General features: G+C 43.6%; 1 protein-coding gene across 10 annotated transcripts in view; it reads left to right on the top strand.

The window, feature by feature from the left end:
• The window catches only part of SEMA5B (semaphorin 5B), a 369522-nt gene that overhangs the window by 305054 nt on the left and 40157 nt on the right, over nucleotides 1-24311 (top strand). For all 10 annotated transcript variants that reach the window (XM_083488884.1, XM_083488881.1, XM_083488882.1 and 7 more), the window contains 2 exons: nucleotides 10038-10155; nucleotides 21171-21352. In XM_083488884.1, the coding sequence (XP_083345010.1) occupies nucleotides 10038-10155; nucleotides 21171-21352 (300 nt within the window). The remainder of the gene's footprint in view (nucleotides 1-10037; nucleotides 10156-21170; nucleotides 21353-24311) is intronic.

The raw sequence follows: 24311 nt of genomic DNA, 5'->3' as shown, positions 1-24311 counted from the left end.
TCCACTTGGACCAGGCAGCCCATCAAATAGAGAGCTGTCCTCCCCCTGCCCCGTACTCAGGTTCTTGCGGTTTAATATGGGAGGTGGTGAGTTATTACATTACTAGTTCCATTGTTTAAATAGAATCAGTTGGCGTTAAGCGGAAGTGAATATTGGTACTAGACGGCAGCCATGAATGTGTTGTGTTGTTTAGCAGGAAAATGAATTTGTTTCCACTTGACTGGTGTCTGGATAAAGTAGCTCAGTTCTGCTTCACTTGTCTTTTCAGTGGGGATGATAATGGATTTTTACAGATCACCAGTTTGTCTCTACAGTTTATGTTATGTTTTGGGGTTGTTTCTTTGTTTTTGCTTAGAAAATTGAAATTGTAGGATTTGGCTTTTATTTTTATTTATTTATTTTGTAACCCTTGAGCATTCTTGAATTCTTATTCTGCTCTTTTAGCGCCATCTGCTTTGGGGCATGACAGATGCTCTGTATCCTGCATGTTGGTTATTGAGGCTGTCAGTAATTAGGATTTGGTTGGCTGGAAACTAATATGATTATTTGTTTAGCTCAACCCCCCTTTGCAGGTTGATGTTAATGGGACAATAAGCTAATCTTGTCGAGTAGTTCCAAGACTGCCAAGCACAATCTCACACTCGCAGCTACTGGGCAAGGATCTAATAATTCTTCTCCATTGCTTGTAAAAATTGCATTGGCAGTTGCCAAGCAGCTTTGTGAATGAATTCTACAAACCTGGATTCTACTCACAGCTTTTCTTCTTTCATAAGGTGGACTGATATAAACACTGCTATAGCATGCTGGACCCATAGCTCAGTTCTGATGCATCAATAAAAGCTAAATTCTGTGCCCACTAAATTAATGCAAATTACTGACATTTGCAAAATCCCATGGTTTTGATTCTAAAAGGCTTTGGAATTGGTGATGGGGATCAGGACTTAGAAGGAGGAAGGAGACTGCAAGGAAGAAACGGCATGGAGATTTTGACAGTGTGAGCAATGAAACACGGAAGAAGGTAGATGTGGAAGAGCACGAACTTGTCACTCAGTAGCAACTAAGGGCCATTATATCAATCACACTTTTAAAAAACTGCCCTCAATGCTCCCACTGGTACTTTAATGGAAAATCAACTGTGGGCCTTTGCCAGTTTCCCACCAAATGTCCTCTGCCACCAGCTGTTGTGGGTCCCTAGAGGGAGGAAGGGTGTGTTGTTGGGAAACTAATTTGGATCCGTGATGTGGATCAGGCCCCAATTTTCCTTCAAAATTCAATAGGTGGTGTTAGGCATGCTTTATTTATTTATATTTAAAGCAGTTATTAACACGTGATTTTGCTCTTAAACTTTTGCCCAGATGCTCTGATTTTCAAAGTTTCACCTAAAACTGACCACCTGTTTTCCCCGAGGTTTTGAATTAATTTCCTTTTTATAGCACTGAGTTTCTCAGGATGCCCAAATACTCTTATCAAATACCGGTTCCCATGCCTAGGGCTGCTCCATGCGGGAACTTTTCATGATCCTAACTCACCTTTGTAGGACATGGCCAAGATCATGAGAACCGTGCCACGGAAAAGCACATTTCCTCCCCACAGAGCGTCATTGTTATAGGTTTAATGAATTGATTCTTCCGACTTCACAGTTTGCATTGGTTCTGCAGTGGCCTCAAAGAAACTGTGTGGACCAGGTTGGAAGAGCATGGACCAGTGTATCCTGTATGCCAGGGCTGGGAACTCTGAAGCAATTTCCAGTTTCCAAAATGAGAGCCATCTGGAGATACCCTTGGAAATCGCACAGCAAAGCCCAGTGCTTAAGAAGTCTTTTGCTACATTAATTTCACTAAGGTTGTCACTTTTGTTCTGTGTGCTTATTCCCATACTTATCTCAAACTGTACCTTCTACTTTCATCTGCACTCGTGACTTCACAAATTAAAACAATGAGTGAGGATAGAGTCATAGCAGCAGATGGCAGGGAAACTCCTAAGGAGCCTAGATCCTATTTTCATGCAAATGTCTTCTGTGGCTAAGAATAAGGAGTGAGAGGCAAAATAACTCTTGTATTAGAGAGATGAATTGAATTGTTTATGAATGGAGTGTTTAGGGTATATTCTATTAGGCATCAGATAAGACATTTATTGCGAAGCAATGAACTTAGAAGTGAAAGCCTATTGACGTTAATGCCCTGTCGGAATAAATCCCATCTGTTAAAATGCGTTCAGGGTGGCGTTTTCTTGGATTCCCAATGAATATACCACAGCTAATAGTTTCTGGAATAACCCTAGTATCAGCGCCCTAAACACAACCAGATGTATTGTGAAGTATCCTACCTAGGCTGACTATCCTTTCATTCATACATACACACAAACTGTGGGATATACTCACACAGTGAATGCTGCAGTCACATGTCTCTTGGATTCTGCTGTTTTAAGTCCTTTCTGAATTGTTATCTTTTCCCAGTTGGTCTTGGTCTTCTCAGTTCCACTGGCCTTATCCACGCCAGATTGCTTTCTCCATATTGGGTTCTCCACAGAATTACCTTTTTCAAATTAATATTGAAATGGAACTGTTTTTTAGTGTTGCACATCAAATAAAAGTTCTTTCTGTAGAATTATTCTCTGCCAGGATCCAGGTTTGAATTGTCTCTACGTTGATCACTTCTCCTACCTGAGCTGTTATCCTTCCACAAGGGCTGACATTGATGCTGAAATCCAGCATCACCTGAGCTCTGTGAGTGCAGCTTTCTTCTGATTGAAGTGCAGAGTGTTTGAGGACCAGGACATTTCCAGGGAAACCAAAATGCTTGTTTACAAAACTATTGTACTACCAACCTTATTGTATGCTTGTGAAACATGGACCACTTATAAACGCCACCTCCAACTGCTTGAAATATTCCGTCAGTGGTGTCTCCGGAAAAAAAGTACATACCACATGGGAAGACGGGCAAACTAATGCCAGTGTACTGGAAGAAGCAAAGATTACCAGTGTCAAAGCAATGATTCTTCAACATCAAATCCGTTGGACTGGTCATGTTGTACAGATGCCTGATTATAGTCTTCCAAAGCAACTACTCCATTTCAACTTAAAAATTCAAAGTGTAATGCTGGTTGACAACAAAAGAAGTTTAAAGACTCTCACAAGGCAAATTCTTAAAAAAAATGTTGCATAAACACTGACAATTGGGAAACACTGGCCTGCAAGCCCTCCAGTTGGAGAACAGCCTTTACCAAAGGTGTTGTGATCATCAAAAAAGAAGAATGTTGCTCTGTACATGAATAGGAACATCCTCCATTTGCAGAAGCCCAAAGTTTGTGGCAAAGTTCAGATTGCTTACATCAAAAATTCGTCTTCACACCCCTCACAGTTGGAAAAGTCCAGACTGTCAGTTTGCTCATCTGCTAGACCAAACTTTCTTCTTAGTCCTCCGTAAGGAAATCTCTCTCTCCCTCCCTCCCTCCCTCTCTCTCTCTCTCTCTCTCTCTCTCTCTCACACACACACACACACACACACACACATGAGAAGTTCCATCTGTTCTTTTGTGGAGCTCTTTGACACTAGAAGAACATTGGTTGAAGTCTCCAAAGACAACATTTTTAGGGCTCCTGGATGCTCTTGTAGGACAGTAAATGACCTTGCCCAACCAAACTCAGAAAAGCTCCCCCATCCAGCAGAGTCCCGTTACTTATTTTCAGTAAGCACTAGCCCACAGTCCATGTGACTGGAAAATCTCACTTTCACTCCGCCCTTGACTTGCCTACAGTCACATAGGCTTGGATGAAACTCTGACTAAGATTTAGACTGTTTTAATTCCATAGGAAGCTCATGGTACAAATAATCCTTGAGAAGGGAACATTCAATTGAACAGTTGCCTTTATTACTTTGAATATTTGCTGAAATGCATGCAAGTGCCACAGTGATCATCTCCACCAAAGGAGAGTTTCATAGAATGTGTAATGAATGTTGAAAACACCTCCAGTGGGTTGTCTGGTTGAAGTGATGCCTTAGAACTGTACTAAAACCTGAAAATCCCAACAGATCCCAGTCTCCTCCTATAACTTCCCAGGGCAACATTCCAGCAGTGAACTTCTCTTGAAGTTAGAAAATATTTTATTTCATGTGACCCTGAGACCTAAACAGTTCTTTAATGGTGTTCAGCTGCTACACCCTTAGAAAACCTTCCATGGAAAGTGATCCCAAACACCTATAGATCTTGGCTTTTGCCCTGTACTCCAGTGTTACTGCAACAGAACTTATTTTACATCTACCGTGTGCTTAACCTGTTCTGAAGTTTGCAGTAGATTCTTATGGCAACAGTGCTGGTTAATGCTGCATTTTATAATCAATTTCTGGCCTCAGGTATTAACATTTAGCGGGGCTATGCATACAGAAATCATAAATGAGAGGAAGGTGGATTGAAAGAGATCAGAGACAGAGGGAGAAATTGCAATTAAAATGTTCTTTTTAGTGCCAAGATACACAAGCAGCACAGTCATGTAGTTCAGCTTTTGGCAGAGTGTACTAGTTTCTTACTCCAAGAGAGGGATTGCTCAGTTGAATATTTCTCCTTGTCAAAGTTGCTTAAATGTGGAAAACTAAGGGTCAAACTAGATGTGACACTAATTGCGTGAATATGATTAACTTGAAGCTTTGTTTACAAATGAAATAGCCATGGGCAGGGGGTGCTTAACAGCAGCAGGACCCTGAGGGGTGAAGAGGGGCGAGTTTAACCCTTTCCCCTCCTAATGAAAATTGTGCTCCTATAATTGCCATTTGTATCTGGAGGGAAGTCTCCTCTCTGCAAATAGCTGCTTCAGCTGGACAATATTCAAGACCATGGGATCATGATGGGAGGCGGCGGAGAGTGTTAAACCCTCTTCCCTAAGTTCCTGCTGCAGCTACTAGTAACATTTTTCTTTAAAAAACAACAACAAAACTCTCCACATTTTTAAAAATGCCATTAATGACCATTGGTCCATTTAGCTTGGCGTTGTCTACACTGATTGGCAGAGGCTCTCTAGGGTTCCTGGCAGGAGTCTCTCCACCCTATGTGGAGATGCCTTCTCTTTGGGATGCATGCAGGAAAATAACCACCTGCCTAGTTTCTTGCCCTGCAGTCTTGCCCTGCAAATCCCTCAAAGTTGTAAACTAATGACAGAGGCCTTGGACTGACCTGCTATAATTCATTAAGTGCATTATCCAGATTCTTCAAACCCACCCCCACCTTGCTGCCATGTTAGAGACATAATGCATGTGGTTGAAGTGTCAGCAAAATAGTCTCTGTACCTGAGCAGGATACATTGCAGCCTGTGGAATGCTGACAGCGATGCAGCGTAGGCAAAATAGAAACGATTTTTAAAAAACCCATTCAGCTTGTGTTTTGTTGTGAAATAAACAAATACCTTTGATTACATTAGTTTAATGAATAATTATAATCACCCCATCTTGCCTTCATTCCTGGAAAATTTTGTTTAAGGAGTATGGAACCCGATCAGCATCAAGGGCCATTTGGAAAGAAATGGATCATTGAGCTGGAAGGCTGAAACCTAAACTGAATCTTTTATGAGTCCAAAATTAAGATGATTAGCACACAGCTTGCATGAATGTGGTTGTTGCCAGGTTATTGAGATGCCCCAGGAGTCATGGATTGATATGTTGGCTTGCTGTGTCTTGAATGCTGAATTGGGATGATCTAATTTTAGATAATGCAAAGATTTAGATGTAATTATTTTAGTCTGCCTTGAGTTAGGCTGCAAAGTTGGGTTGCTTAACCAGTTAGAGGAATTGATTTGAAACACTTCAGTGGACTTAAAAAGGTGCCTGCTATTAATTAGTCCCCAGATACTAAAACATTTTGAATTTAAATATGGATAAATTTTGTAAGAGGCATTTCCTCTTGTGCAATAAGTTGGTGCTTGCTGTGATACTTATATGCATCTTCTCACCAGGGGTTGGGGAATCTGTGGCACTCCAGATGTATACTCCCATTTGCCCCAGCTAGCATGGCCCCAGTGGTCAGGAATGATGAAGTCTAACACCTGAGTATGCTTTTGTAAAGAATATTTTTCCTTGTTTGGGAATTAGTAAATTAAAAATAATTAATTTATTTTTAATAACAGTAGTTATTTCTGAACTACTGTGCCATTTCAGCTGGGACTACTGTTGTTTGTCATTCTCTGCCCACCCTACCCTACTTTTTCTGCACTGTGCATGCTGATGGCCACGAAATATGAAGGCCAGTACATTCACCACAAATAGAATGCCTTTCATGTTGGTCCTTGCCACTTTCCATTTGGGACACGTTTGAGCCAAACCACTCAGCCATGATGGCCCATCTGTTCTTCCATACTCCAGACTTGTGCCTTTGTAAATACACAACTACTGACTCTATAAAAGAACGGTGGGGGGAACCTGTAGCTTTCCATGTATCATTGGACTCCAACTCACATCAGCCCCAGCCAGCCTGTTCAGTGGTCACAGATGATGGGAGTTGTAGTCCAACAACATCCAGAGAGCCCCAGCTTTTCCCATTATACTATTCTTCCCCCCTACGTTAATACATCTTGTTGGGGAAAATGGAAGCAAAAAAGAATATGTTTGTGAATCATTTGATTTTGCTTTGGGGTGCTTCGGTAGTTAAATGTGTTGTTATCCCTTTTTCCTGTCTCTTAGTTGCTCCCAAATGGTTATTTTTTGTAAACCCAAAACATTAAAAACATAGTAGATGTGAAATTCTGCAAACAAATATATAATAGTTTGAAAAATGGACTGCATGGAAATAACTTAGTACACATCCTATATATCTCATGCTCATCTTGTGCTCAGCTCCGCTTTTTAAATGGGAGGCACTCCAAATGAGTTTGGTTTCAGAATCTTGAAGGTCAAAGTGGGGACTTCGATGTAGAATTCTCTCCCCCCCCCCTTCACTGATCGTCATTCTTCTCATCTCTAGGAACCATTTAATTCTGCCCTGGAATGTTCAGGCTACCTTGAGCTCCAAGGCCATATGTCTCAGCTGCTTCTCTCCCCCCCCCCCGCCTCCATCTGTCTACTCAACGACTTCACAAAACCCTTCCCCCATTTCCTTTTCTGAATAACTGCTGTTCTTTATTTATTTATTTATTTATTTTACGCCCGCTGGCAGTTTGGGGGAGGGGCTAGCAGCTCCTCTCAGTGGATTAGAGCAGTGTTTCCCAACCGGTGTTCCGCGGCACACTACTGTGCCGTGAGACATCGGCTGGTGTGCCGTGGGAGGGAGGCGGGCGAGAGGCGGCGGCAGCGAGGATCCGGCGGGGGTGGGGGGAGCGGGGGCCGTCGCGCGCAACCGAACTCACTTGGCGCGCTGCCGGCTTGTGCTCCTTCAACCCGGGTCGGGCCAGGCCTGCTCACGTCCCCGGATCCCCTAGCAGCAGCCGCACGCTCTCCAAAAGCGCAACGCTGCGCGCAACCGCTCGGCCAGCTGGTGCTCTGCGACTCCGCCCTTTCCCCTCCCAGCGCCGGAGGGTTCGCGCGACCGCAGCTGTTCCCTTTCGCAGCGCGCGGGAAACAATTCCAGGCCGATTGCCTTGTGCCGAAAAGCACCGCCTCTCCTTCTCCAGCTCAGGCCCGGGCCGCCGGCTCCCCGAATGACGTCACGGGGGCGGGGCTTTAATGGTGGTGTGCCGCGAGATTTTTTTCCGGTAAACAGGTGTGCCGTTGCCCAAAAACGTTTGGGAAACACTGGATTAGAGCAGTAAGGTATTGTTCTCTAGTCAGATTAAAAACAAACAAACCCACTGCACAATTTTCTCTGTAGTGTCCTCGTGCCAGCAACTCCCATGGTTGTGTTCCTACACCATGACTTAGCTCTTGGCATGTTTTGTCTGGTATGAGCTGCACCAGAATTACCGTTTCCCTTCACCTCTTCCGGTAGTTGTGGTTTTGTTTTAAAAGTTTCCCTTCTAGGGAAGCATAATAGAGCATCATTGCATCTCGCCCAGAATCTTTTATTTAAAACAGCCAAGAGAGATGTTGCTATCATATGCCTATGCCTAAATCACAAGGCAGACGTCCTTCTGTGGAGGAAGAGCAGATTGGAGACTAGTAAATAATAATAAAAGCCATTCCTACACCTGGCAGCAGAAAGGAATCTAATGTTTGCTCTGGGGCAAATTGCTTTGGAATCAGTATAGGCTGGTACTGCATCTGACTTTGTTCAGCTATGCTTAAGGGACACACTTTTTCATTTGTAGCTGATTACCAACTAATGGGATTTCAAAGATTTCTGGATGTGAATACTTCACATCTCATTTCATTTGATTTTGGGGAGGGGTGGGTGTTTCACTTATCATACTGATGTCTTGGCTTGGAATAAATCTCATTTCCCTTCTTTTGCCTGAATTGGATGTGCCCCCGCCCTCACCTTGGTTTAATGCCACAGGCTTAATTGACATTGCTGAGGCTTTGGGAAAGGACTGAAGCAGCTGATTGCATGATTGCAAAGGATCAGCCAAAAAAACATAGTTACAGGCCCTTTCAAATGTCCATTTGCATTTGTTTCTTACTTTGGCTACATGTTACACCCTACTATGTGAAAAGCAGGCTAGCTCTGCCTGTTCAAAACATGGAGGCATCGTTCCAATAAGCAGAGAAAGCTGGAAGAGATTAAAGTCCTATCCATAGGGAAGGACATCCTGTTGTCTATAGTTGGATACCTCTTTTTCTCTCTCTCTCAGAATGAGCTGTCCTTAGCGTTTGGGGAGGGGCAGGAGAATACAAGGCTGGCCCCAGACATTTTGCTGCCTGAGGCCAAGGGCATTTCCCACCCTAGGTGAGCATTTGTTGAACAGAAGTCAGCCAGAATCTTACGTAAACACTGACGATGGACAGAATCCAAAGGGCAGCTTTGATGGTGCAGGACAGACAGTGGGGCCCTTGTAGCCCTATCATTCAAAGCCATTCTTCCCAGAGTCCACTGCCTGAGACAGCCATCTCACCCTGCCTAATGGTACGGCAGGCTTTGTGCAAACAAACAAGATTATCTGCCACAGGGAGAACTACAGATAAATAACCAGAAGATAAAGCTAGACTGTGACTCTTTGTTCTCTGCATGTATGACCTAAGTCCCTTTCCTTGCCTATTTACAGGAAGTCTAAATAAGGAAAGCCACACAACTTTTCATATTTAAAGTGTAGCCCTGTTTCTATTTTCATATGGCCTGGTTTAGCCACTTTTGGTTTTGTAAGTGAAAACGTATAATGACCTAAAGGAAAGGCTAAACTAGACAAGGGTATATTCACAAGTGATGCTAAATGCAAGTTCTGAATTTCCTGAAGCTAAGTCAAGTAGCAAGTTGCGTTTAGCAGCATGTGTGCTCCGTTACTCACTGTCAGAAGTGATACTTCCAGAGTAGAAGCATCACTTTCCTAAATAACCTTGAGTTTGATCTTTGACCTTTACTGTATTTTGAAAGTATTAACAGTTATTTTCCTTTAATGAATCACAGAAAGGGACTGCATACGCAGACTATATGAACATAAAAATGAATGCATCCATTGTTGAGCACCACCAAAAAAGACTTCTGAGTAACACTAACTGTGTCTGTTTCAGGTTGGCGGCATGAGATCATGATTAAAAGTGCTGCCATTGTTGTTCTTGTTTTAAACGCCAAAGCTAATAACCTTTAATATTGGCCCACTTGCTCTTTCTGCTTGTCTAACCCCTACAAGTTGTTTCAGAAAACATTATCACAGAAGGTTCTTTGTAAGAGAATGAACGAATGCATCATTATTTGCAAGGACAAGTGTTCTTTGACTACATTTGCAAAGCAATTCTTTGTCATCTACCGGGCCTTGGAAGAGAATAAATGGGCTTTTAATCCTTGATTTGTGTGAGTGATATTTTCTTGGGGAGAGGGAGTTGTCATCACCTTGTTATTTTGTTCATCATCAACCTTCCTTGCAGAGTTGACAGCTGTCGCACAGAAGCTCTGTACTTGAGTAACTGATTTTTTTAAGTTTCCATCTGTGAAACGTCGCTTATATTTTTTTCTCTTCCCATACACAGTGAGTGCCTGGGAGCAAGGGACCCATACTGCGGCTGGGATAGGAAGCAGAAGCGTTGCACCACCATTGAGGACAGCTCCAATATGAGCCTGTGGAGTCAGAATATTACCGAGTGTCCTGTAAGTGGAGGGTTAAACCAGTAATGGATAAATGTATGACAAATGCTATTTGGGGTTGATAAATTTGAACAGTTGCTGCACACCTCAAGATGTGGTGAAGGCACATGAGACCACCGCCTTGTGGAAGCTAAACTGGTTTGAATCAGATCAGTGCCAGGCTGGGAGACCTACAGGTTGGGAGGCTTCCTGGAGTTCCACAATGGAAGAAAGGTGGAATATAAATGTAAGAATAAATAAATCTATGAAGTTATTTCCCACACTGCAGTGATGAAGTTCGTAAATGTGCGGGCCAGGCAGCTGATGTCTCAATGTGTTCCAAGGGCACACTTTAATGAGGTTCGATGGCACAGGTATGGAGGGAAGCCCTGTCGCCTGTCTGATATGCATGATTCCCATGGTGTGGGGCGGGGGCAACAAATTAATACTACCATGGTTTGTATGAACCACTCATCCATATATCATGGCTCCCTCTCTCCTGGGAACTGCAATTGATATAAGGCTAAAGGTATGAAAATGGATTATGGCTGCACACACCCTGTATATTTAAAGTACATTATTTCCCCCCAAAGAATCCTGCCACTTTGGTTTGTTAAGGGTGCTGGGAATTGTAGCTCTGTGAGGGGTAAACTGCAGTTCCCATGATTCTTTGGGGAAAGTGTACACTGCTTTAAATGTATCTGCAGCTACTGTTTATGCAATGGTGGCAATTTTTGCATGGCAGTCTTGCTCAAGAGTAGCCAAAATGGTGTCTTCCAGATGTGTTCAACTCCCATCCTTTATCATCATTAGCCAAGCTAGCTGGGCCTGATGGCAGTTGTAGTTCAACAACATCTAGAGGGCACCATGTTGGCTATCTGTGGCTTAGTCATTTGAAATTTAGATGAAGCGTTGAGATGGCAAAGCCATTGTGAAGAAATGCGTTCACATGGTTTGTGCCTTGAACCAGATCTCCAAGGTAGAAGGGAGGTGCACGTAGGCTTACCCAAATGCACTCCCCCCTTTTTAATAATGTTACTTTCTGCCATGATGCAGCTTAGCACACTGAGGCAATATATAGCTAAGGTCGCAGAGGGTTATATCTGCATCATGCCAGTTAGATTTTAAGTTGCAATGCTGGGATGTTTATTCTTCTTATCATTCTTGGTTCCCAAGCTCATTTTTCCCCCTAGAGAGCATTAGTCATTCCTTCAATCCATCCTCTACTTGGCAAGCTTATGTTTTCTTTCCCCCACCCCGCCAAAGCTGGTTTTAAGGGATTGCCTGTTTATAACCTTCCTGTGCTGTTCTTGGGATATAGTGCTTCTTGACTGCACATGCTGTTATCTCCTTCAGCTTAATGCCTCTGCCTGTTGATAGGTGTGTGAAGTGTTAATCCTCTACTTGGAAAATGTCTGGCCTGGCCACGTGGGGAGCCTTCCAGCTCCTCTCACTATCATTGTTTCAAGGTCTTTGAAAACTGCTGAAAATGGCTCCTCATGACTCCTTTGAGTTTTAGAAACGACACCAGGGATGGGAAGGTTTATGTTTAATATGCAGATGATTTAGAAGTTTAGTTGTTATTGTGCACCATATCTTGGAGAGATGCATGCTGAAAAAAGTTAACTGGAGCATCACTGGCTGAAGAAATTGTGCTCTTGCCACACCAGGCAGTGAATGATTATAGCTTAGTTCATACATTTCTCTTCTTTAAAATGCGCAACCCTTCCCTACGGTCTGTTTTCACACCTCCCTGATGTGGGGAAATGATGCTGGATGGTTGTGATCTTGTGTTTTCCTCCATTACCATGGCTACCATCTGGTGCCAGAGGTCGGCTATGCTGGTGTGAAGAGTAGCAGCCATGTCGTTGTACTCATAAGAACATAAAAAGTGCCTTAAAAAACATAAAAAGAACACAGTGGCCAAACCCACAAGCAGGACCTGAGCACAAGAGCGGTCTCCCCTCCTGTGGTTTCCAGCGACAGGTATTCAGAATCATACCGCCTCTGACCACAGAGGCAAAAGCATCATGACTAGTAGCTATGGATTAACTTATTGGGCCATCACTGCCTCCTGGAGGAGAGAGTTCCATAGCTTACGCTTGCCACATGGCTTCTTTGTTCAGGAGCTCTGCTTTGCCGTCCTGGCCGCTATCCTGATCCTGCTTTCCCACACTGCCATTCCACCTGCTTTCTCCTCCTCCCCTGCTACTTTGGTCACTTTGTTCCTCTCCTCCCACTTCACAAGGCCATAGCAAGGAAGAACAGGTATCCTTGTATTATTACCTCTTAAAAAAAACAAAACAAAACATTCAGCTTTATGTTCTGCCCAGTGAAGTGCTGCAGCTTCAGCCACTCCCAACACCCCCAGAACAACCCATCACCTTCATTTCACTACAGTGTGGGAAAAGAAGATGTTTGGTGCACCGGAAGCTCTGCCAGTTCTTCCCTGATTGCATGCCCAACTGAATGTTGTTGTTGGTTTGCTTAAAGGAAGAAAAAGGGAAATTGCAGTGACTGACAGACATCAGCCTCAGAATAACTAACCAAGAGCTAACAATACTGCAGTTTCCCACCACACTGTCATCTGCCAGTGACTGTTGGACACCCCAAGGAGTGCAGGGTCCCAGACTTGGGCCTCACAGTCCACCAGTCATGGTGCTGTTGTTGCCTTCTTTCGTATGACACTGACTATTTTGATAGGTTACCAAAGTGTGTGGGACTGGATCAACAAAAAGCTTATGCCGGAAAGGCGATGTATGAGTCAGGTGTATAATCGTGAGTGGCTTTCAAATGTAGGTTGCATATACAGCCTAGGACCCTCGTACCTATGGGATTGCCTCTCCTAGTTGGAGGACCTTATGGTCCAAAAATAATAACACCTTGGAGGTCCTGGGCCTCAAGGAGATTAGACTGGCCTCAACCAGAGCCAAGGCCTTTTCAGCCATGGCCCCAACCTGGTGGAATGCTCTGCCACAAGAGACCAGGGCCCTGTGGGATCTGACATCTTTCTGCAGGGCCTGCAAGATGGAGCTGTTCCGCCAGGCCTTTGGTCGGGGTCCAGTCTGACTCCCCCTCTCTCCTTATAAGAACTTGCATGAAAGTGGTCCCCAACTTTTCTCACAGGCTCATGTAAGTTCACTACAAACAGGCTGGCGAGCATTTAAGGTCCCCAACCCTAATTTGCGGGTTGCCATCTGACTGGATTTCACTTTGATTCTGATTTGATTTTAGGATGTATTTTAACTGATTGCCTGATTTTATGTTAATATGTTATATATTTGATGTTAGCTGCTCTGAGCCCGGTTTTGGCCGGGGAGGGCGGGGTATAAATAAAATTGATGATGATGATGATGAAGAAGAAGAAGACAAGAAACAGTAGTTCACATCTCTTACAAGCCTTGTGCATCAAACATGTCACTAGTGCTGTCTTTTTCTTACCTCTTAACAGTGCAGAGGAGGAATGGGAAACCTATTGACACACAGGGGGTGGGGAGGGGGAGATGGGACAGTAGGTTATTAAAGGCCCTACAGCAGTCATAGATGTGTGCGCGCGATGAAGCAATACAGGCCACAGCATTCATTCCAATTAGGGCCATCTTAATGCAGCTCCCCTTGCTTCCCCCTTTACATTGCACAGCCTGGGCAGCAGCCATAAAGGCACCTTTAGCAGCCATTAACACACCAACTGGCAGTCTTCATGGATCACTTCAAAGCACATTATGACTTAATTGAACAGTGCTGATGTGCACCGTATGTGGCTATCGCTTTAACCATCAGCAGGTGGCGAATTACTTAATGCTGCTGTAAGGAAGACTGTGGTCAAAGGAAGGGGAAGTCCGGGTGGTATTGCAGCTGCTGAAGTTTGCTGTTATGGTTGTAACTTGGAGGTGTATGCAGAGCACATGGCCAGCCTGACTGTTGTGTAAAGGGAAGCAAAGGGCTGCTGGGTGTAGCACGTGCTCTTCAGTACGGTCTTCCCCTGCAAGACTCCTGCGACTCCAGTGCACTTTAGGCTTTCAGCTTGGGTAATAATGACTCGTTTATTACACTTCTTCCCTCCTCTTTCTCCAAAGAACTCAGAGCAGCATATGTGGGGTTCCCAGGTGGTCTCCGTTGAGGCTGTCCACAGAGCCACACCAGTTCAGCTTCAGTAGTCTCCCTGTGTACTGTGCCTTGAGAGCCTTCTCTGGTTATACACTTAGGTCCTCTGCAAAACAAATGGGGTGGGACATTGTGTCACAGTCAGAAAACTCACAACTTCTACGTGAGTTTTCACTCTTGGTTGTGGTATCAAAAGTTAGCGGCTGCTAACTTTATGTCAGTGGTTCTCCAGGTGTTAGAAAGGCCTTCCTAGGAGCTTCAGGCTGATACAAAAGAATAGTTTTCTCTTGCCCTTCTACCCCCTCTTCCAGGGCCAAGCTGCATGTTATACATTTACTTTGACCTGCCATGTCTTATCTACACTGGGCAAGAATGAAGAGTGGCAAGCTATGCTAGCCCCATCTCCTCCATGCAGTAAAGGGAAGCACCATGCTCCATCACTCGAGCCAAGAATCAGTGGGAAGCTCAATGGTGTAACCTAATCCTTCTGCAAGAAATTTACATTTCTGTAATCTGCTGTGGCAGTGAGCCCACTCTCCTCCTATGAGCTGCTTGCCTTTAGGTTGAAGGCGTACACTAACGCTGCCAGGAAAAAGAGCCTGTCTATTGTGTCTTAATGTGACACTTGAGGTGACTTCTAGAGTTGTTGTTGCTGCTGTTTTTTAATTATATAGGTTCACTCTGTCAAAGTCTGCTACCTGCTGCTCTAAGGTAACATGGATACAGGAGGCAACTACCTTGGAGTAAATAATGGCAGGATGTAGTATAGTCATCCTCCCATCTACCTCCCCAGCAGGGGTGAGTGAGAGGGGAGAAAATAAGAGGAACAGATGTGTTAATATTCTTAGTAGCTTGCATTTCTTGCTAGTAGTTCATTATTTAACTAGCTTTTGCTCCAGTCCACCCCCTAACCCTGCCGACACACACAATGAAGGTTTTCATAATATATTGACAATTGCCTGTGCTTTTTTGGGAGCTGGAGCCCAATGACATCTGGAAGGTGACACCCATTCTTTAGGCTATCCAGAAGTAACTTTATCACCCCAATTCTTATATTGGGTCATCTCCCCCCGCCCCGCCACTGTATTCTGGAAGCGATCAGGGGCAGGCTTTGGGCTTCTTTTTTCGGACCATGTGAGATTAAGCCTTCTTAATTCCATGGAGAAAATAAAAGTTTTAGCTGTTTCCTTTTCACCACAAATCTGAAAAATGAGGTGCACACAGGGGGTTTCCTCCCCTCTCCGGAAAAGAAGAGTATATTTCCTTGACTCATTTTTCATTTTCCAGTACCATTTTGTGAAGAGAAATAGGATAAAGCAAAGCAATATTTCTGCCTGTAGGGGAAAATGTGTGTATTAGTGCAGCCTCATAAATTCTTTTTATAGGGCCCTTTTGCTGCTACTTCCAATTAGACACTAAGGGAGGGAAGTCATAAGAGGACACTCTTGGGAGTCCAGGCTGCACTGTGGTAGTGATGTTGGCTGAAAATATAGAAATGTACATGGGAGGGTTGTTGTAACCATGGGAGCAGCAATATGAAGGTTTTGGACAAGAAGCGTTGAACTTGAAGAGCAAGGGGTGTCTCACCTTTTCAAATAGCTTTTCTAACGAACGCTCCATATCTCTGAAGTGATACTGTCTTTAATGTTTTGGATTTTTTTTGAAAAAAAATTGTTATTCTTGTTTTAGATCCTTTCTCTGTGAGGCAGTTTTCTGAGATCCATTAGGAATTTATGCTTTGAGTAGCATGCAGGAATTGGCTCTTATTCTTCATATAAGACATAGCCAGCTGTGATTAATGGAGGATTCTATTACTTGGATCAAGGCTTCAGAAATTAATTCTATTAAAGATGGTGTTTAAATCTCTCCCCAACTCTTTTTTTTAAAAAAAAAACCTGGTTGGCAATGCATGAACTACAGAGAAGCCACTAAGGAGGGCTGTTTTCTGACTAGATCAGTGCATATTTTCTTAATCAGAATCCATACAATTTATTCTAAAGAAATTGCTACAAACTGAAGGCTGGAATTATAATCCATATGTTGTTCAAGGTGGTGTTGGTGGGTAATAAATAAGGTTTCCGCATGTAAAATTGATTTGTTTTGAATTTTTCCATGTTTGTTTAATTAAAATGTGGTTGCTTTCTCTATGCCAGCTACGATCCAATAATTGTGTCTCGGGTTCTCTGGTATTTTTCTTTTTCTTTCTTTGCTTCTTAATTAAAGCACTACGCCAAATTATGTCCTTGATTTCTGAGCAAAGTACATAAGAACAGCTCTGCTGGATCAGAGGTTCCGTGCAGGCTGCAACAGTCTGTTCCGAACAGCATCCAGCATAAAGCAAAACTTCCTTAAAAAAACCCAAAACCCCCAGCAAGCATCTTGTGTAAATAAAAGCTAAGGGGAAGAAATGATTTGTTTTAATTAAAGTGAACACATCTGGACTTAGAGTTACATCTTTATCTGTGCCCCGCTTCTTATCTTAAAGCAAATAAAGCTGAAATATTTTAAAGTAGCTTGGTTATAAAAGCTTTCATTTTCCTGATCCGGATTCGCTTTGCACTCATTGGTGCAGATCTTGTGTATGAGCCCAGTTCCCTGTTGACATAAGTGGAGAATGCTCAGGAGGCTGAATGATCAGTGCTAGACTTTTGAGAATGCAAGTAAACTCTTTGCAGATGGGAAAAACATGTGAGCGCAATGGAGATTCGAATAGCCATAGCTCAGTGACGGATTATCTGCTTAGCAAGCGGAAGGTCCCAGGTTCAGTGCTCAGCATCTCCAGGAAGGGCTGGGAGCAAACTTTGCCTGAAGCCCCGAAGAGCTACTGCTAGTCAGGAGTAGACAATACCCAGCTTGATGGACCTGGTGGTCTGACTCCTGTGTTCCTTCCTGTCCCACAATCCACCTCATCCCATGAATTCCAGCCCTCTGTCTCTTCTCTCCTTGTTAAAACAGATTGCTGAATTTAGGAGAAATTGAAAACATGGTGTTAATATGTAATAATGTGCACAAGTAACTTATTTGCCTTGCCACAAATAAGTTGATTGGAGGTGTGCTATAGCTTTGTCTACCTAGTCGCATGACAGGATTGGTTCAAGTACTTCTAATAGTGCCAATAAATACTATACTACAAAGCCTCCTGCTGTAATATTTTGAGTGGCTTTCTCACATATGTGCTCATATATCAATGACTCTGAAGCGCCACGTTGGTGTTTGAGATTTATGTGCCGCTAATTTACATTTGACGGTTCTTGATCCAATAAATCAGGCATAGGCAAACTCGGCTCTAAAGATGTTTTGGGACTACAACACTGATCTTGTTAGCTAGGGATGATGGGAGTTGTAGTCCCAAAACATCTGGAGGACCGAGTTTGCCTATGCCTGCAATAAATGATATACAGACAAAATCCTTCTTCCATGCATGGATCTCCTTCTCTTGTTTGTGGTGACAGGCTCATTGGTTGTTGTCGGCCTCAAGGAAGCAGCTGGGTCACCTCCCTTGCCCAAACAGCCTTCCAAGACAAATAGCACTTTGTTTCTTCAAAAGGTCATGTTCTTGCACCACCACAGGTGCATGCCACAACACTTCAGGTGTGCATGTGTATATACAAATGATAGTGGTGAAATTGGCAAGGCCCCTAGAAGCCCTGTCAGTTTCTCTTGATTGCAGAAAAAGTGTGACGTGCACAGGTTGTCATACGTTTATCACAATAGATTTCAAAGACCAGTAAATAAGCTTTTCTTTAAAACAAAACTACCACTGCTGCTACTTGTGCACTGATCATCCCTTCCAATTCAAGAAATGCAAGCTGGAAAAAATAACAGAAGGTATGGAGTGATCCATAACCAGGAGAGTAAATTGGACCTGCTAAAATCTGGTGAAAAATCCCAAACATAGGAAAATCAGAAGCTTCTCTACACATGAAAGTTCACAAGTTTAAAGGTAAAGGTACCCCTGCCCGTACGGGCCAGTCGTGTCCGACTCTAGGGTTGTGTGCTCATCTCACTCTAGAGGCCGTGAGCCGGCGCCGTCTGAAGACACTTCCGGGCCATGTGGCCAGCGTGACGAAGCTGCAGCTGGCGAACCAGAGCAGCACACCGAAACGCCGATTACCTTCCCGCTATAAAGCGGTCCCTATTTATCTACTTGCACTTAAGAGTGCTTTCAAACTGCTAGGTGGGCAGGAGCTGGGACCGAATGATGGGAGCTCACCCCACTGCGGGGATTCGAACCACCGACCATACGATCGGCAAGTCCTAGGCACTGAGGTTTTACCCACAGCGCCACCCACCCACAGCGCCACCCTAGAAGAGGGCTAAATTACACAGGACACTTCTCTATTACTTTATTAATTCCGACCTGCTTATTTTCTGAGAACAAAAAGAAGAGCCCTTCTGGTTTAGACCAAGAGTTCACTTAGCCCAGAATCTTGCTTCCCACAGTGGCCAGCATGATGGTTGTTGAAAACCCCACAAGCAGAGCCTGAAAGTAATTGCCCTCCTCATCTGATCTCCCAGGAACTGGTATTCAGTGGTGTGCTGCCTCTGAAACTGGAGGTAGCATATTGTCACTGAGTAGTAAGACCTATGATCTATGAACTTGCTAAAATTTCCCTCGTAAAGGGACCCCTGACCATTAGGTCCAGTCGTGACCGACTCTGGGGTTGCGGCGTTCATCTCGCTTTATTGGCCGAGGGAGCCGGCATAGAGCTTCCGGATCATGTGGCCAGCATGACTAAGTCGCTTCTGGCGAACCAGAGCAGCACACGGAAACACTGTTTACCATCCTGCCAGAGCGGTACCTATTTATCTACTTGCACTTCGACATGCTTTCAAACTGCTAGGTTGGCAGGAGCAGGGACCGAGCAACGGGCGCTCACCCTGTCACGGGGATTCGAACCGCCAACCTTCTGATTGGCAAGTCCTAGGCTCTGTGGTTTAACCCACAGCACCACCCGCGTCCCAAAATTCCCCTCTTAATACAGCCTTTAAATGGGCAGCCAGCACCATCTCCGATTAATTACAGGAAGGACAAGTTAGCTGAGATGGGAGGGTTAGGGCTGCAATAAGGCTTTCCCTCCTAGCATCCTCCTCTGTGCCAGAGAAGAAGAAGAAGAAAAGTATGTGCTTCTTCAGCATTTAATCGTGTCATCTTTCTGCTATTAATCTTGCCCAGTTTGTCTTCATCTTGCTTAAATATGTGATGTTCCTAACTAAGCCAAGTAGTCCAGCTGAGCATTATCCAGAGCGCAGAAATCTCAGCACAAGACTCCCCCATGGTGCTTATTGTTTGTGTACTGCTGAATTAGAGTGTGGTGAAAACAAAGCTTTGCAACAGATGTTTAAAGTCCTCTGACTACAGTGTGATGAGCATAACGACAGACCTAAATTACTTCCATGTCAGTTCTCATAGTCTTGAGATGGGGGTGGCGGCTGCTTATAGGAAGAGCCAAGGGAGTGCTTAACTGTGCCAGAAAGAGAGAGGAGCGGAGAAGTTGGAGATAGAAACTTATGATTTGTAAACCTAAATGCCTTACTAATTCATTGTGTGTTTTTGGAGTTGCCTCGGGTAAGAGGTATAGTGTTTTGATTCTCTTGTGAGATGGAGAAACTGCCTCTCTACAAAAATAAACATGTACAACTATTAGTGGCAGCTGACGAGCTGGTCTGCGGGCAAGTGCCCCTCTAGCTTTGCTTTGCTGCTTCAACTGTGGATGGTGCTATTTCCCCTGAGAGGTAAAAGCAGGGGTCAGCAACCTTTTTCAGCCGAGGGCCAGTCCACCGTCTCTCGGACCATGTGGTGGGCCGGACTATTTTTTTTTTTGGGGGGGGGGAATGAATGAATTCCTATGCCCCACAAATAACCCAGAGATGCATTTTAAATAAAAGCACACATTCTACTCATGTAAAAACACCAGGCAGGTCCTACAAATAACCCAGAGATGCATTTTAAATAAAAGGACACATTCTACTCATGTAAAAACACGCTGATTCCCGGACTGTCTACGGGCTGGATTGAGAAGGCAATTGGGCCGCATTTGGGCCCCAGGCCTTAGGTTGCCCGCCCCTGGGTAAAAGCTTCTTCTAAGAGGAATGTGTGGATCTCCAAAATCAAATCCTTTTTACCTTCATATTGTGTGCAGACAGCATCACACAGGGGTGCACTGTGGGAGTAGTGGAAGTTATCTAGCACAGATGAAGCACTTTGGTATAACACACATGTAGCACTGTGGTCAAAATGATGCTGATTTGAAATGTGGAAGCCACAAACTGAAATGGTTGCCACTGCTTTTTACATTTCAGCTGAAATGAAGAGTTCAGAATCGGACCTTAAGAACATGTGCAGTTCATTTAAGTCTTCTGTTCTCATTGGATATTTATTTACTTATATCTAGGGTACTGCACACACAGTGACTGTGTAGTGAACTTGGTTGGCCTAAGAAATTTTGCTGCCTCAGGCAGGGGACAAGCTTGTACCCTCTCCCTTTCACATGCAGAATCTGATTGACTGAATGAATGAGTTGAATGTTACTTTCAATTTGGCAACAGGACTGCATTCTCTGCTACACCTGAGGGTGGTGGGCTAGTTTAGGGATGTACAGAGCAGGACACAAAGCACACACAACTCTGTCCCTTGTTCCACCTTACAGCCCATCCCTCAGCATCTCCTGCCTGAGGCAGGAATAGCCTTCCTCTGTTTAATGGTAGGGCTGGCCCTGGTAGTGAGGGCTCATTCCTTAGTTTATGTTATGCTAAATATGAGTATCTGCCTGCAGTATTCAGCGTGGAATTGTGAGGGAGTACTGACATTGTGTTTTTCTAGAGAGGGGTAGGAAAGATTCTCACACATCTCCTTGCCTCGACTGCAACTTTGCCCTCATGGGCAACTTACGATGCACAGACTCGCCGTGATGACTTCTCTTTATTTAAATTAGGTGAAAAATCTGATGGTGGATGGCCAGTTGGGGGCCTGGTCTCCGTGGCAACCATGTGAACACTCGGATGGTGACAGCACAGGCTCCTGCATGTGCAGATCGCGGTTGTGTAACAGCCCTCAGCCTCAGTGTGGTGGACGTGACTGTGAAGGAGCCAGGATAGAGATTGCAAATTGCTCAAGGTACCTGAACGTCTTTTATGTCTTGTATATGCAGGAAGGGTGAAAAGTTATTCCTTTCATCTGTCTACTGTTATTGCCTCTTTCTTGGTCAAACTCACCTATAGAGCTCAAAAGTCACTTAAAATGAGGAAGCAGGGGTTACAGGAAAAGAAGCAATGTTGCTACAACTTAAATATTCTGCTGTATAGAGCACTAGTTCAAATCCCCACACAGGGGTGAAACTCACTGGGATGGTTGAGGCCACTATTTCTCAGCCTTGTCTACCTCTTAGGGTTGCTGTGAGGATAAAAGAGGAAAGCCAAGTATACTGCCCTCGTTTCATTGGAGGAAGGGCAGGGATAGAAGCATAAAAAAAATAATATCGTGTCACTGGAGGGATTTATCAAATACCAAGTGAGTTTACTAGGAAACCTGACACTGTGAAAGTATTGGCAAACAAATCATTTTCAAAGTCTCACTTATAGCTACCCCCACACATCCAAGAACAGATCCTCACCAACACAGCTATCTGCCAATCTCCCATTCCCACCACCCTTCTGAGTAATACCCCTCCCCACCTTCTCACTATATAGAAGGATCTGGCAACTTCTGTTTCAGTGTATCTGAAGAAGTGTGCATGCACACGAAAGCTCATACCAAGAACTTAGTTGGTCTTTAAGGTGCTACTGGAAGGAATTTTTTTATTTTGACTATGGCAGACCAACACGGCTACCTATCTGTAACTTATAGCTTGGAGTAATTAATCTGGAATAAATGCCACCCTTGGTTCTCCCCCATAACACCCCCCATTACGAGTCCGAATTATAGAATCACCCCTCATCCTACAAGGGTTCTTCCAGTCAATTGTGATAGCAGTGATCAGAATAGCAATTGCCACAGAACATATCTGGCTTGTGGGCATCTAGCTAGTATATTCATTATGTACCTCACACTTCCAAACTGTTACAGATAAACCAGTAATGGGGACAAGCAGTCCTCCCCATGTTGGTCGACTGCCACACTCATCGGCCCTCACCATTGGCCAGGTCACCTTGGGCCGATGGGAGCTGGAGTCCCAACATCATATGAAGGGCCACAGATTCCCCAGCACAGATATAAAACATTATAAAAGGATAGATTTATCTTGCCCTGCCCCCACCTCAAGTTGCAGGAGTTCACGTAGTTTTGCTCTGTTTGACCAAGAAAGTTGCATTAACTTCATTAAAGTAATATATCACATTGCCTGCGGTACAACTAAATTATAAAAACATAATTAATTAATTGTTACGCTTTGCATCTTCTGATAGTTCCCTCTTACATCTTCTGATAGTTCCCTCTTAACAGATGGGAGTCCTAACACTGTTTAAATACTGAAGCAAGTGAAAGCAATATAAACAATCTTTTAAAAAAATGTATGGCTGATCATTTAAAGCTTGGCATAAATAAATGATAATAGTAATAATAATAATGCGGTCATTTATTATTAGCATTACTACTACTACTACTACTACTACTACTACTACTACTATATTTGTACCCTGCCCACCTGACTGGGTTGCCCCAGCCACTCTGGGCAGCTTCAGCCTTTTCTTGTTAATACAACTGATATTGTGTAGCTTGCTGAGTTCAACTGGCAGCCCTTTTGTTTGCTGTGGATCACTGAGAGCTAGCTTTCGCATCTGTTGTGCTCCCTGAATCAATGTCATCATTACCACGTTGCATGTGTGTTTTTCTCCCACTTTCACGGTCCCCATCACATATCTTTATTGACCATTTTGCATTCATATCCATTTTAGATTAGGAGAAACTATTTTGGGGAGACCTAAATACATGCACACACACTGTAAGCTGTAGGGATGCCATTGTGCAATTTGACCATCTTATCTGTCACACCTGGCGGGATTTAGTCTGTCTTTTTTCTTCAGGCTTGTGTAGACACTTCTGTGTAGCAACTACTATCTGTGTTTGCTGGATGCGGATGCTGCTGTGGTCTAAACCACAGAGTCTCTTGGGCTTGCCTATCAGAAGGTCAGCGGTTCGAATCCACACGATGGGGTGAGCTCCTGTTGCTCTGTCCCAGCTTCTGCCAACCTAGCAATTTGAAGGCATACCAGTGCAAGCATGTGGGCCTTTGTGGGTCAGTCTTCTTCTACATTTTCTATGCTCTTGATCAGCCATTCTTACAGCTGGTAGAATTCTACCACGTGGAGCATCCTCTAGCCTGCAAGAGACATAAGGCAGCTGATGCAATCATTTAATCATTGCCAACAACATGATCTCTAAAAGTGTGGGATACCACAAGATTAGCCTGTAGGAAGTGGATGAGAAATGCATTCAGTGTTAAAATTCAGTGACTGTTAAGAAATACAGCCATATGATCATCTTACACTCATTGCAGGTCTAGTATTTCAATTTTAACTGTCTTCGTATGGCATTGCGAGGCTTTCATTACAAAGTTTAAATAAGAGTTTTAGTTATAAATAAGATATAAGATTGCAAATGCCACAGTGCTGATGAAAACCTTCTTGAAGATTGTCTACACTTTGAATATAAATTGAGACTTCCTCCTTTAAAAATCTTAATCTTCAAAACAAAATATGTGCATATACAGTAGAACTTCATTTATCCAAATGACATGGCAACTATCCAAAACATTTGGCTAATCAAATGTTTTGCTATATGGATGGATGATTTTAAAAGGGTTTAAAACTACACACAAAACATGGAATGATTTTAGAAATATATTACTTAGTTGAGTTTTGGATACTGGTGGTTTTGATTTCTGTGGCTTCCCCCTACCCACTTTCAGGGGTGTGATAGAAAGCATTTATTCATTTATTGTAATCACATATTTTAAGTTTTGGGTACCATGTCTTTCTTAGATGGTCAAGGAAACAAAAGGCAAAACATGGGTTATATCACAGTTTGTATGGAAGACCTTTTTTATTTCCTCACCTTCTTATGAAAGAAAAGAGAACAG

Source organism: Podarcis liolepis (assembly GCF_965112155.1).
Source record: "Podarcis liolepis genome assembly, chromosome: 1".
NCBI lineage: Eukaryota > Metazoa > Chordata > Lepidosauria > Squamata > Lacertidae > Podarcis > Podarcis liolepis.
The sequence above is the reverse complement of the archived record's forward strand: the minus strand, read 5'-3'. Positions and strand labels throughout refer to the sequence as shown.